Below are 15578 nucleotides of genomic sequence, written 5' to 3' on the forward strand. Positions count from 1 at the left end.
ACAGATTTCCAGCACTTAGACTGGGAATTAAATATGTTTCAGTGAAACCAAATAATATCAACAAAATTTAAACCAATTTTTAAAAAATAAATTTATTTATTTTTGGCTTCGTTGGGTTTTCATTGCTGCATGCAGGCGTCTCATTATGTGGTTTCTCTTTTTGTGGAGCACAGGCTCTAGGCACGCGGGCTTCAGTAGTTGTGGCACGCGGGCTCAGTAGCTGTGGCTCGCGGGCTCTAGAGTGCAGGCTCAGTAGTTGTGGCGCACGGGCTTAGTTGCTCCGCAGCACGTGGGATCTTCCCGGACCAGGGCTTGAACCCGTGTCCCCGGCATTGGCTGGCCGATTCCTAACCACTGCGCCACCAGGGAAGTCCCTAAACCAATTTAATTAGAAGTGTGACCCAGAGAAAAGAGTCCTCTAGTATTCCCTAAGGTCTGATATAGATATGGATAAAAAATCATTTCAAGAATATCCTTTTCTATAAAGCAGCCACACTCAAACCCAGATACTATGAGCAGAAGTGTTAAATAAAATCTGGGCCGAGAGAGAGAAATAAAATGTAGCAATCCTATGAAATCCGAGGTAACTAGAGTCTAGCAAATACGTGGATCCAGTTATCAATTTATTCATTTCTACCTTGAACTGAATTGTCCCAAAATATAGTATTTGCCAGAGTATGGGGGGTGGTTTCTTTTTAATCTTTTTAAATATTGCAAAACATGTAAAATAAAAGTCACTGTCTTAACCATATTTCAACGTTCAGTGGTGCTAACGGTAGTCACATTGTTGTACTGCAGACCTCCAGGACTTTTCCTTCTTGCAAAACTGAAACTCTGTACCCGTTAAACAGCAACTCCCCACCCCGCTCCCACTATCCCTGGCAACCTCCGTCCTGCCTTCTGTTTCTTTGAGATTGACCACATTAGATCCCTCATATAAGTGGAATCATAGAGCACTTGGCTTTTTGGAACTGGTCTATTTCACTTAGCATCATGTCCTCAAGGTTCATCCACAGTGTAGCGCATGTCAGAACTTCCTGTTTTATAAGGCTGAATAATATTCAGTCGTGTGTGTAAATACCACATTTTCTTTTTTTAATAATTTTTTTTTAATTAATAGCTACTTTATTTATTTATTTATTCATCTATTTTTGGCTGTGTTGGGTCTTCGTTTCTGTGCGAGGGCTTTCTCCAGTTGTGGCAAGCGGGGGCCACTCTTCATTGCGGTGCGCGGGCCTTCTCACTATCGCGGCCTCTCTTGTTGCGGGGCACAGGCTCCAGATGCGCAGGCTCAGTAGTTGTGGCTCACGGGCTTAGTTGCTCCGCGGCATGTGGGATCTTCCCAGACCAGGGCTCGAACCCGTGTCCCCTGCATTAGCAGGCAGATTCTCAACCACTGCGCCACCAGGGAAGCCCCCCTTTTTTAAAATAATTTTTAAAAATTATTTCTTTCTTTCTTTGGCTGTGCCGGGTCTTAGTTGCGGCACATGGGATCTTCGTTGCTGCATGCAGGATCTTTAGTTGCGGCTTGCAGGCTCTTAGTTGCATCATGCAGGCTCTTAGTTGTGGCATGCATGCAGGATCTAGTTCTCTGACCAGGGATCGAACCCAGGCCCCCTGCATTGGGAGCACGGAGTCCTGGCCACTGGACTACCAGGGAAGTCCCCACATTTTCTTTATTCATTCATCCTTGATGGACATTTAGGTTGTTTTCATAGCTTGGCTATTGTAAATAAGGCTGCAAGGAACATGGGAGTGCTAAGATCCCTTCAGAATTCTGCTTTCAATTCTTTTGGATAAATACCCAAAAGTAGGATTGATGGATCATATGGTAGTTTTATTTTGAATCTTCTTAGGAACCTCAGACTCCAAACCCACAGGGCATGGGTTTTTCAACACACTTTTCCTCAATAACCCCTCTGAAAAATTTAGGTACTACAACTTACTTTCCATTCAGTGAAAGAGATAGACAAGAGGAATTAGACCCAGTACTGAAAGGAAACATGGTAAAGGAACCAAGAAGTTATTCCAAGACAGTGACCCTCAGATTCCTAGACCTGCTCCCAGACACTCTGATTCATGATATTCACAACTCTGGTCAGAGCCAGGTTTGGGAGCCATTGATTTAGGGCAAAACTAGGGTAGCTGTCACAGTGGACGGTGTCCCAGCTCCAACAGGCACAGGTCAGGCAGGGCAGAGGTTAGGCCAGGCCAGGTCAGCCTGGGTCAGACCAGGCCAACAGGACAGAACTTGATTCAGGCAGTAGGCACTGCCTCCTTTCTGACCAATTGTCGAGTGCTGGGCAAGCAGGGCAGCAAAAGGACTACAGAGGTTCAGGTCTACAGGGTCAGCACCCTGGACAGCTCCCTGCTAGCAAAATTCATCCGAGCAAGCCTGATGTCTTTCACTCTCCGAGACCCAGTTTCTTAAGCAGGTCCACCCACAGGAGGCTGGTTTGTGGTAAGAGTCTCACACCTGTGCCAGATATAGGTCCTGTAGTGTGCGAGAACCATGCTTATTCCCACCACCACCACTGCCCAGCTTTTGGTCTCTCTCTCAAACGGGAAGGACTCAGGATTCCAGAGGGCTGCCATGGCCCTGGGGATGACACAGTTTGGTCTCAGTGGCAGAGTACACGGGAAATTTATCTTCCTAGGCCTGGATCTTTCCCAGGTGAACGCCAGGTCTTGCCAGATTTTTCCCCCAACGACTTTCACACTGTCGTTAATACCAAAACGCAGCTGTTAAATGAAGGATCATTATGGATAAATTGACACCTGGACACTTTGAGGATAGCAGTTGATCATGTCCAGTGACAACTTCATTTCAAGGCAGGTGTCCAACTAAATGAAAGAGATCCTGGTATTGAAAAGACTCAATGAAATGCAAAGGCTATTTCCACCAAAAAACGTTACTGTTCTACAGGGGCATTGATAGAGAAGTCCAAAAGATTAGCAAAGATGAGCAAAGATTTTCTAAACAAATGTGTTATCTCAGAATCCAAAGCCTTAAATGCAAATGTATTACAGAGCAGAGATATTCACAATGACAATCCAAGCATGTCCTTTATGTCATTCATGTTCTTCTAACAGATTCTAACCCAACCTGCAGACAGCAGGCTCTGTAACGCAAATTGGATGCTGAGTCCTGGAATAGGATCGTTAGTACTCAGCACTGACAAAGCCGGGAGCTCTCGAGAAATCTCTCAGGCATTAATTGCTACGTGGAATTTAGCTCAGAGACTGTGAATTGATCTCTTTAAGGATGCTTAATTTAAATAGGGTGGTAATTTGCCCAGATGGCTACAATGTAAAAAGTTCTCAAAAATGCATGAGAGAAAGTGCATTGTAGCCCAGATGGCTACAATGTAAAAAGTTCTCAAAAATGCATGAGAGAAAGTGCATTTATGGCACCTCTAACAAAACACGTAATGAAGAAGCAGACCTTCAGAAGCAGATGGTCCCTTGGTCTGCTCTTCACATTCTGTTATCCCATTGAAACAAAACCCCGGAAAGTCCCATCAGCCTTGGGTTTTACCCCAAATGGAACAAAGTTAAAGGGTGAAAACCGTAATCTTTTGCTTCTGGGTGTTTTTCTCTTCACAGTGATTCTGAGTCACTGTCAACCTGGTGTGAAATTAGGTGAAATTGGGTAATCACACTAGAAGATGTATAAAACCACCACCACCCTGCCCCCAAAAGATGTATGTGCCAGAAATGACAGGAAACACGAAACTGACAGATGCCCAAGAGAACTGTGTACAGCTCTGCTACTCATGCTGTTGGGGGTTAGGGGAGGAAAGGACTTGGGTTTTCTGTAAAGGATTAATTTGGAAACATCAGTCTTTTGTCATCATAACTGACACCTTCTATTATATGCATCGACATTGGTTTACTTTGAACCACATCAGGCCCCTTGGCCTGTTTATTGTTCAGATGCAGAATTCTAGCCCAATTTTATAATGAATAACTTTCCAATTATTTCCACATCTTAATTACTACTTGATTATAAAGGGTTTCTTTTTTAGCTTTTGTTAAGGTTGCAAGCCTGTTACCAAGGTAGCTAGTTGAATTTGATCACCATGTCCAAATCGCTTCCACAAATGCACTTGTTATAACTTTGGGCTGGTTTTACGTGCAGCTCAACTCACAGCAGCGCTTCTCGAAGACTATCCTCGAACACCTGCATCACGTCACCCAGGATGCACATTACACGTGCGGACTCCTGGCCGCTGCCCCAAATGTATGAAATCAGTGTTTCTGAGAGTGGAGTCAGGGAAGCTGCTTGTTCGGGAAGCTCCCGAGGTAACCCTGTGCACAGGGAGATTTGAGACCCATGGATTCGCAGGCTGGAATCAACCTGTACCCCTTCCCATTTCACCACTCGACTCATTCGATAGTCAACTTATGGTTGCCTTGGATTTTCAATTATTTGCTCAACAAATGTTCATGGCACAACTGTTATGAACAAGGCACTTGACTGGGCATTGGAGAAACACAAGAACACAAGCCAGAAATGTTCCCTGGAAGCACAGGGGCCAATTCCATCAGAGAAGACAATCAACAAATAATTTCATAAGTAATTGCTCAACTACAATTTTGACAGTTGCTACTAAGGGGAAATGGAAGATGTTTATACCAAGAAGGGGTGACAGCTTGGGAGTTCAGGGAGGTTGCCTCTGGGAATGGATGCTCAGACAGGGATCGGAGACCTGGGTGGGGAAGAGGGGTCCAGGCAGAGGGAGCTTGAGCCAAGGCTCTAAGGAAGGAAAACCACGGCGAAGCAGTAGGAGGGCAGCTGCCAGAGTGCGCAAGGGCCAGACCATGCCGGCCTTTTCAGTCCTGTTGAGGATTCTGGATTTTATCCTGAGAACAGAAAGGATCCACTCAAGAATTTTAAATACACCTGCTTGTCAGTGAGCTCTGCAGCGGTGTAGATGAAGGGGTGAAAGCAAGGGCAGCCAGAACACAGCGAAAGCTTGGGGAGAGCTCTGCCCAGTGACAGTGGGGCAGAGATAGGAACTGTGCATCAGAAGTATGGGGCTGGCCAAAAAAGTTCGTTCGGGATTTTCCGTAAGATGTTACGGAAAAACCGGAATGAACTTTTTGGCCAACCCAGTAAAACTTACAAGGGAAGATGTTAAATTGCATCTGATGAAGGCAGTGCCCTGGAACATTTAAGGATGTTAAACCTCGACAACCTACTTTTACTGATTTAAAAAATAGCCCTCACAACATATAATTTCCTTTTATCCTCAGTGACAGTCATTCATGAGAACAAAAATAAAAACCTCAATGGACACCCAAATTGTTCACTCCATCCCATGCCACCAGACTTTATGTGGTTTGTGGCTGCAGCCCCGTGGCTCTCAGAGAAGTTGGATTTGATTGGGGCCCTCTCTCTGGCGGGAAGCGCCACCCCTGTAAACATGCAGGCTGTGATCATGGTGGCTTTGAGGAGCACTGAGCTCAGATCCTGGAGCCAATTATTCTAGGAAGTAAACACAGGTTTAAGTTAAAAGGGAATGTGTTATTTTGTTGCCAACCGCTATTTTAGTCAAAGACACAGAGTGAAGTTAGGGTAAGTGGAAAGAGGCTTCAAAGGAAAAAGAAGGAAATCATTTTGGAACTTCTAATCTGTAACAGGGTCAGCCCCCCTTCTGATCCTGAGCTGTAATAAACAGCAAAGCCCTTTACTTTCCGTCCTCCACGCACTGATAACATAGGTTGAACCTTTAATTTGGATTATGTGCTGTAGTAGCTATACTTTGAAAACATGGCCAGCTATTATAGAGATTCTCTAGTGAGAGAAAAGTATTTATAACAACCAGACTTCACAAACAAACTTCATTTAAGTCACCACTAAGTCAAAATCTATGAGATCCAATCTGATCTGAGATTTTCATTTAATATGATTATAATCAAAAAGATTATTATGCAAATTTCTAACATAAACAAGATTGGAAGAAGAATTTGTAAAAAAATCTTTAAATATTAAAAAAACACAATATTCCCTCATAGGTGTCATCTGTTTAATACATGAGGGCCAGCGCAATCTTTAATAAAGTTCCCAGACATTTGAGAATGTATAGCAAGTTTTTTCTGATAGCCATAGTTAGATAATTAATTCTGATTAATTAAATATATATTAAATAATATATAATTATATAGTGCTATATAATTATTTATACATTAATTTTTACATGCAGACTTGCCATATGCACTACAAAGAATTTACCAAGAATTTTCTTGAAAAATTGGATAACTAAAAATATTATTTCCAGAAAACTGAACATAATTAACCTGCTTTTTCATATTTATTTATGTTTTAAATGTACCTACAGTAAAATGTCTCCAGTTCTCTGAGCTATAACTTATGCAGAGATTCTTCTAACCACCACAGGCAGGAAACAGCATGACTCCATCACCCCAAAGAAGTCCTTCACGTTGACCCTTTGACGTCAGACCCTCTCCCCACCCCAACCCCTGGGGACCACTGGTCTGGTCTCTACCTCTGCTGTCCTGGCTTTTTCAGAATGTCGTGTAAATGGGTTCGCACAGTATGTCATCTTTTGACTCTGGCTTCCGTCACTTAGCACACTTCCTGTGAGATGCGTCCACGTTGCTGCCTGTCTTCTCCTGACGATTCTCGAAGTAGTGCTTTGCAGCCCTCATACCGCCGATACAACAGGATTCATGTAGAAAGTGCAGCCATAAAAGAAGAAGGAAATAATGCCATTTGCAGCAATACGGATGGTCCTAGAGATTATCATACTAAGTGAAGCAAGTCAGACAAAGACAAATACCATAGCACTTATATCACTTATATGTGGAATCTAAGAAAATGATACAAATGAACTTATTTACAAAACAGAAACAGACTCACAGACATAGAAAACAAATTTATGGTTACCAGAGGGGAAAGGGAGAGGACTAAAATAGGAGTTTGGGGTTAACATATACACACTACTATATATAAAATAAATGAACAAGGACCTACTGTACAGCACAGAGAACTATATTCAATTTATTGATTGATGGATTGGCTGCTCGGCTTGCGGGATCTTAGTTCCCCAGCCAGGGATCAAACCAGTGCCCCTGCAATGGAAGCATGAAGTCCTAACCACGGGACCGCCAGGGAAGTCCCTTCAATATCTTATAATAATCTATAATGGAAAAGAATCTGAAGAAGAATATATATATATGTATGTATAACTGAGCCACTTTGCTGTACACCTGAAACGGACACAACATTATAAATCAACTATGCTTCAATTTTTTTAATTTTTTAAATAAAAATTAAAAAATAAAAAAAAGAAAGTGCAGGAGATACGGTGCAGCCAGTTCAGCAGCACAGCTGAGTGGTCCTCGGTGTGAGCACGATCTCTGGGGCAGCCAGCAGGTTTGCAGTTTGTTTCTTTCTAACAGAAGTGCCTGGTAGCAAAACCACGGTCGTTATTTGACCTGTGGCTCCTCTGCTGAGCCATGGTCGAGGCTTCCCCGTTGCCCATCGACTGAAACCCAAACTCCTCCTCAAACAAAATTCTCTCAGAGCGTTTTCTCGGTCTTACGTCCACCAGTTCCCTAGAATAACCTACTTTTCAGCCAAACGGGGCTGTCCATTCTTTCCTGATTCTTCTACACTTCTCAGCCTTGGAACATCCTGCCTCTTATGCTTCAAGGACCAATGTCAATGCTGTCTTTTACACACCATCTTTCCCAATTCCTCCCTTTCTTCCCTCAAGGCTGCCCCAAAGTGGACTTAATCCCCGGTTCACGTGGCATGTTTGGTACCTCTCTCAGGGCACTGTTCACACCGGTCCCACCCCCTCCGCCCCTCCCCCTCTGCTGCTGTCCTGCCCCCCCTGGCTCACCTGCTCCATCAGGGAAAGCTGTGTCTTTCTCATCTCTGGGAAACAGCACCCAGCATGGCATCTTCGACTATTATTAAGGTGATACTGAAGGGTCCTATTACAAAATAAATGCTTGGCCGTGGAAGACAGGAGAGAGAAAAGGGCAGACATCTGAAAATTGTCAGGAAAAGAAAAACTGAGAATTGTGACTCTAATGCCACTGGAAAAAAATATTTTGCAGCATGTTCCTGGTAAAAGCATTATGACAGCAATTTCTGGATGAAAATTTTAAACTGCTAAAAAAGTGTAGGCCACTGGTGTTTTATCTTCTATTAAATAGGAGGCTATATGTGTAAGACTCCTGGTCTCCTTAGGAGCCACACATGCCCGCCTCCTGAGACAAAAGAGTGTTCCTCACTGGAGAGACTCACAGAAGCTGGTTCTCCCAAGGGTCAGAAAAGTGGGCTACACTTCCGCTTCTAAAACACCAAGTGCGCTGGTTGCCTCTAACAGGGCGAGTCACGGCTCTCCCTCAGGTGGGTTATAAATACTAGAGGGGCAGGAATCACATCTTAGGCTTTTTTTAACCTTGTATGGTGGCCACTGAAACGCTCCCGGTCCCAAGGTCCTCCTGGGTCGCCCATCACCCACACGTGCACACTCATACACAGCGCACACCCTGACTCCTAAAATGTTTGGGCAATTGAAGCGCAGTCCCAACCATTTCCACTTCCTGGAGTGACTCCCAGCTCCTCAGGGCTGTGTCCTCCCTCCCTGTCCTCCCCTCCGACAGGTGTAAGTGCTCAGCGGATGTCAGCTGGCACCTGTGAGGATGGCAATAGTCACCTTACAAAATCGACAGCAGCCAGGGAGACGAGGGGACAGGGTGCTAGCTCCAGATCCATCACTACCCGGACCCACGGCCTTGTGGAAGTCACCAACCTGCCCAGGGCTCTGGTTTCCTTGCCTATAAACTGACAGATGGTATCAGGTGTGTTAGATCCACGCCTTATCCTGGTTCCAGTGTCTTCTGGCTCTAACCTTGGGGCTCTCTCAGTGTCTGAGGGGCAGGTACTTTCATGTTTGGCCTTGATCTTCATCCCCGTCTTGCTTCCTCTCTAGACAAAGCTGAGCCCAAACATGAGGTGCTCAGCCTTCTTTTCCCCTCTCTGGCCTTTCCTGGAAATAGGAGCACAGGAGGGCTCTAGTCTGACCACTCTAGTAGGACCGAGGAGTTGGTCCTGTCCGCATTTTAGACCATCTCTAAAAGTAATAGGAATAATAACAGCTAACATTTGTTGAGCATCACCTTGATTACTAAGTGCTTTGATGCATTAGTTTGTTTCATCCTGACAACAGAACTCTGAGGTGGGGGATTCTATTATTGTCCCCATTTTACAGATAGGAAAACTAAGCACAGAGAAGCCAAGTAGTTTGCTGAAGTCCACACAGCTGGCAGGATCCCATCTGGTTCCAGGGCCTGTCCTCAACCACGAAGCTCCAGGATCAGTGAGGCAGGGAGAAGGGCTGCCAGACTCGGCAAATACATACACAAGACACCCAGTTCAATGTGAATTTCAGATGAACAATGAATTATTTTAAGTGCAAGTATCTCCCATGTAATACTTGGGATATACTTTTACGAAAAGAATTATTTGTTGTTTATCCAAAATTCAAATTGGATTGAACAGCCTGTATTTTTTTTTTTTAATTTTTTGGCTGTGCCACATGGCATGTGGGATCTTAGTTCCCCCACCAGGGATCGAACCTGCACCCCCTGCATTGGAAACACGGAGTCTTAACCACTGGACCGCCAGGGAAGTCCTGAATAGCCTATACTTAAACAGGCGACCCTGTGGGGAAGGGTTGCCTGAGCGTTGAGCCTCAGCCTGTCTAATTCCAGAGAACCTTTTCAAATCTGCTGCCATATTTGAATACATGCTTCTAAGGGCAGAATCATGTCCCAGTCCTGATGCTGGACTTTGGTCAACCGCTGGAATGAAAAGGCAAGCGGGCTTGACCCTGCATTAACGACAGAAAACAGGCATCCCAAGGCACTACGATTGTCAGTCCTTCTTAAAATTCATTCACACTCTGTGCCTGGTTCATAAAAACTTGAGTAAAGACGTGAGGAGACGTTTTAAAAAAAGAAAGGATAAGAAACGGGTCATTTATTTTTATATTCAGGAATGCCATTTTCTCCTAGGTACTCTGATAAGAAAAACCAGCAATGTTCTCCAAGTATTTAAAGGAGGCCAGCTAGGAGTAGGGATGAGAGCAGGGTCAGGAGAAAATGCAGGCAGACAGTAGACAGTCAGTAGCAAGAGGTCTTTCCCGCCCCCTCACCACCATTCCCACCCCTGTTCCCACCCCGAGCCAGGAAGATGATCTTTTGATGTCTGCTCGCAGCACGTGTCTGAGTGTTTACTCAGAACACACGCTCAGGCTCTAGACAACTACAGGAAGAGTGTAGGAATTTTTAAAAGTCATGTGCTTAGAGCATTTTCGATGACCTCTCTCGAACATGAAATGGTGTGTGTTCATCATGATTCAGATGAGTTTCTCTGTGTTCCCACAAGGCTTGACATCACCCAGGTGAGTCAGCAGAAAACCAGCATCTTTACCACATTTACTATTTGCTGACAATCATCCCAGAAATAGCTGCCCTTGAGACACTATAAAAGCTTTCCTCTTTCCCTCTTAGGGCAAAACATTTTAGGGGAAGAAGAGAATCTTGGCCAAATCCTGGTGTTCTCAATAGGGTGACGATGTACATCCTTGGCCCGTTATAAGGAAGAAGCACGTTACCCGGGGCCCGGTGATCTGACCCACACTCAGACTGGCCAGTTGAGTAGAATTCCATTCAAGGGCCTCCCCCTGGAGGGGGGTTCAAATCGTGGCCCCCTGACTCAATACAAGACACTCAGGCTTTCTCTCTGAGCCTCAGTTTTCCCATCCCCAAACTGAAACATAACCGTGGCTTCCACACATCTCTGTGCAGGACAGACTGGCTGGTCCACGTGAAGTTCCCAGCACAGAGCCTGGACCGCATGACACTCCCCGTGTGGTGTTATCCTCACGGGTCATTTGACTCCATCAAAGCCCCCGTGTGCCCTCTCACTAGCTTCTCAGAAAAGCCTCCTTCTGCCCTTGGGTCAGGCCCTTTCAACAACTCACCCATGTCCTTGGGGTGACCAGGAAGGCTGGCAGACGGAGCTACTATAAATTAACTCGTGGTATGTAAACACATCGGTGATTAGACTCAGTGTTCTTAATAAATTCTCAAGCCATAGGCTATACATTTCTTTTAAAAATCTGATGATTGGCACAGATATTTAGATATTTGAAATCTTACAGGCTAACTAGTGAAAGAAACAGTAACTTTTTTTAATGAAGTATAGTTGATTTACAGTGTTGTGTTAGTTTCAGGTGTACAGCAAAGTGATTCAGTTATACATATATGTACATTCTTTTTCATATTCTTTTCCATTATGGTTTATCCCAGGATATTGAATATAGTTCCCTGTGCTGTACAGTAGGACCTTGTTGTTTATCCATCCTATATGTAATAGTTTGCATCTGCGAACCCCAAACTCCCACTCCATCCCTCCCCCACCCCCCTCCCCCTTGGCAACCACAAGTCTGTTCTCTATGTCTGTGAGTCTGTGTCTTGAAACAGTAACTTTTTAAAGAAAGCTTATATCACCCCTGAGGCTGTTTCAGAAAAAAAGGATTTAGAAAAAAAAGATTCATTTCGAAAGGAATTTTCATCTCTTTGTCCCTTCACTGAATACTTACACTTCCTCATACTAGTTAAATTAGACTTAAAATTAGATTTTAAGGGAAAAACAATTCTCTGCCTTTAATAACACTATTTAAAATGCAAATTACTTTGCAGACAAAAAGAATTGGAATTTTTGTAGCTTAAAAAATAAATGGAATTCCGGAGTCAACATCATATAAATAGGTGTCCATCTGGCCAACCTTATGATTGCCAATTTCTTCTCTTTCAATTTTTTTCTTTATGTTTAACAGGAATTTAAACAGCTCCCTCTTGTGGCCTAAACAGCCATTGGCAGCTCAGAGTTTGGTCAGCTTCTTAGGTCATTTTATTCACTGCACATTTTCTTAATAAATTATATATTTGCTACAGTGGTGGGCAAGCAGCCAGGGGCTGGGACGGATGTTGTTGCCTGTGGCTGCAGCGTGTGTGGATGGAATCAGCGTTCCAGTTCCAGGCTGGGACTCTGGCATCGCGTTCATGCTGCTTCTAATTCAGGGGCTGTGTTTCTCGAGAATGCTTTGGCCAGAGCAGCTCACGAAGGGGATTGTTGCCTTCAGGCACTGACTGAGCTGCACGGTGCTCAGAATTCCTGATGCCCAATCTACCCATTTTCAGCTGCAAAGCTTCAGATCATAAAGGTTTAAAGGGAAGTCCCCTGAATACATTTCCTGGTACACAATGTGATGTCCCTGAAACTTTAATCAGTTGTTCATTCCAAAAATATTTGGGGTTGTGGGGGTGGGGGGCTGCCTGCCGGGCACTGTACCAGATGCTGAGAGGCAGTAAGCAAACCAGACATGGCCCTGGGATGCCGCAGCCTAGTGGGACGAGAATCGTTGTTTAACGTGGGGCGTGGCCATCACTGTCCTTGAAAACGACCTATTCGATGTAGACGGGGGGCGTCAGGGAAGGCGGTCTCTCTGAGAAAGGGCTGAGTAGGAATTTGCCAGATTAAGGAGGAAAGATAACAGGTGCCCACGTGGAGAAGCGGGTGGAGCTTGGCTCCTGAGAGACTGGGAGCGCGTAATGGTGGGGGGAGTATCAGGCCGAAGCCAGGTGCTTCGTGACCGTGGGTGGGCAGTGGGCATCACCCTGACGCACTGTGGTCTCTTTGAAAGGCCACGCTGGCCGCCTGAGCAGGCAGGACAGGAGGGGAGCGGGGCTGGAAGTGCGGACACTCCCCAAGGACCATGCAACATCCAGGCAGGATGGCCGGGGCCTGGGTGGTGTGTGAGGAGAGGGCAGGGGGCGCAGGTTTTAGATCTACTTGAAGATCCCATTGATAGGATTTGATGATGAAACCAAAGTAAGGGGCGGAGGGGAGGTGTAAAATGACCCGCACACAGCAAAGACAGGACATCACCCACAACTGTGCACCGCAGAAACAGGGACGAACCTCACACACAGTGTTGGAGGAAAGAGCCCGAAGCCAAGCGGACACAGAAGGCACTTCTCGGCAGCTCCCACCTCCTCCCGTCTCTGAAGCTGCTGGGCGCCCAGCACCGCCTATCTGGAGGCATCTTACAACCCTAAGGTCATCTGCCTTCCAAAATCACGCCCGAGAGAACCCACGTGGAAAATCAAAGCCCAAGGTTTGAACAGTAAGAGACAGCGGACCCGTGAAGATAATTTCTGTGGAACTCCTTGGAGGTTCCAGGAACCGCTCGGAACAGGACACAAATGGAACATCCTTTCTGAGCATTATATTCAATGCAGCATAATCTGAACATTCTGACTACGGATTGAGGGAAGTGAAAACCAGGATGCATACATTCTTCTGTAAAGATGGAAATGCTCGGTGTGAATATAAGATGAAAGACCCTCGGTGCCACGCAAACCGTGAGAAATATTACTTTAAATTTGCTGCTTGTTTTATGCCCTTTGTATCACACATTTTTTAGCTGCTGGTATTGAAATCAAGATAGATTTTCTGGCCCCAAAGCAGAAAGCTTCTCCTAGTCGGGAAAACAAATGCCAGCCTTTTGGATTGTCTGAAAGCTAGAATTAGTTTGAATAAGGAGCCTAAGTCTTTCAGCTGAGGAAGCGTCTTTGAATGTGGGAGGTCGTCTGAGGACAGGATCTGAGAATTTCCTCTAAAAGTGTCTGGCAAGAAGCCGGGAGAAAACCAACAGGAAACAAAATATGGCCCAGGGAGCTGGTGTGCACTGTGGTGGCTGAATTTGGTGATTCCCTTTGTCGATGAGAAATCAAATAACAATCAAGCTAAGAAGAAAGAAAAGAGAATTTTATTCGAGCCAAACTGAGGATTATAACCTGGGAAACAGATTCTCAGAAGCTCTGAGAACTGCTCCATTGATCGGGAATTAAAGATGCAGTTTTATACATTTTTGAGACAAAGAAACTGTGTATCATATTGACAGGTTAGCATTGTATCCATAGTTCAATCAACAAAGTTTCTTTTTTCTTTTTTTTCAATTATGCATGTACAGACAAGCCTTTGGTCAATGCGGCCCCTTGTACCCTTGTATGAGATGAAAAAGAAACATATTAATCATAGAATTACAATATTACAATGCTGGCCTCTGAAGAAAGGGGCCAACTTTTTCTCACAGGTTGATTTCGTCCTCCTGCTCTGAGGAGGTCTGGTTAATGTATAATGCAGATGCACATTGCACACTGGGAAAAGCCTGCCCAAAGGGCACATGTCATTCGTCTTCTTTTTTCTTCTTTCTGTCTTAGTTTGATTGTCCCGCCACAGAATATCGATGATTTTCCTCATCACCTTCGAAGGTAAATGAGAGGATAGTGTTTAAGCAGAGTTGTTTTGTTTGTTCTGACAGTTCCCACGCTGAGTCATGAACTTTATCACCTCAGTCCCACGAAGGGGAAAAACGATCTTTGTTAGGGCAAGAGAGACATGTTCCTCTATCTGCCTTAGATGTGGTATTACACTGACCATTTTCAGATTTTGATGCATTTGTTTCATTCTTCAACATTTACTCCCAGGGAAAAGAGAAAAGCAAGACTGTAAATCCTCGAAGAGAAGACCGGAAGATGTCACAAGTCGGAGAGAGAAAACCATACCATGACCCCATTTTACTACAGAGCATATGCCACCACAGGCTTGAAACTGCACTTGCTGGCAATGAGAAGCCCGCGCACCGCAACGAAGAGTAGCCCCCGCTCGCCGCAACTAGAGAAAGCCCGCGTGCAGCAACGAAGACCCAGCGCAGCCAAAAAGAAATAAAAAATTTTATAAATAAATAAATAAAACCAAAAAATGAAGAGTACACTACCCAAAGGTATGCAGACATCAGTGAAAGCACCGGGACACAGAGCTGTTCACATTTCTCCTTCTTCAGCAGTTTCACAATGGTAAGAATAGAAGATCTGTAGAAAGCATGTCCTTAGTTAACAGCCATGCATTGAACACCTCTTGTGCACTCCTGTGGTTTAGAGTTCGGGAAAGAAAAGAGTCTGACCCTTAGGAGTTTAACATCTGGTGCAGAGAATCTCAACCCTATCAAACCCGACACGCCTTCTTAAAACAAATATTTTGTAATGCCACCATCACGATTCTGATATAAAATCCATAAGTAGTTTACCTACAAATTCAGAAAACCATTATAATGCCCTAATTATAAATTATAATAAATTGTAATATAAATTATAAAATATAATATGTATTTTAGTTATAAAATATAAACAAAAAGAAAGTTGTAATTTTCTTAATGTAGTTCAGTGTGTAGCTACTACAGAAATAATCAGTTGCTATGCCTTAAAATAGCACCTGCCAATCATTGTGATAATCAAAACTTCCAGAAATTTTCTAAAATGCTACCAAGAGCTGTTCTGCCTTCCCTAAAAATCACTAATCATTTAAGAGAAGAAAAGGAAACTGTTTGCTACATATTTAAAAGGTGGTATCTACTTCTGATATTTCAAGAATCATGCTTGAGCTTATGTATTTTTATTCTGAT

At 44.2% G+C, this 15578-nt stretch overlaps 1 protein-coding gene across 1 annotated transcript in view; it reads left to right on the plus strand.

Moving 5' to 3' along the window:
- Window positions 1-15263, plus strand: part of LOC309664077 (uncharacterized protein) — a 45799-nt gene extending 30536 nt beyond the window's left edge. Inside the window, exon 5 of the mRNA XM_082469082.1 lies at window positions 14605-15263. Within this exon, the coding sequence (XP_082325208.1) occupies window positions 14605-14687 (83 nt within the window). The 3' untranslated portion in view covers window positions 14688-15263. The remainder of the gene's footprint in view (window positions 1-14604) is intronic.
- The last annotated feature ends 315 nt before the right edge of the window (window positions 15264-15578 follow it).

Source organism: Balaenoptera physalus (genome assembly GCF_965194825.1).
Source record: "Balaenoptera physalus genome assembly, chromosome: 7".
Lineage (NCBI taxonomy): Eukaryota > Metazoa > Chordata > Mammalia > Artiodactyla > Balaenopteridae > Balaenoptera > Balaenoptera physalus.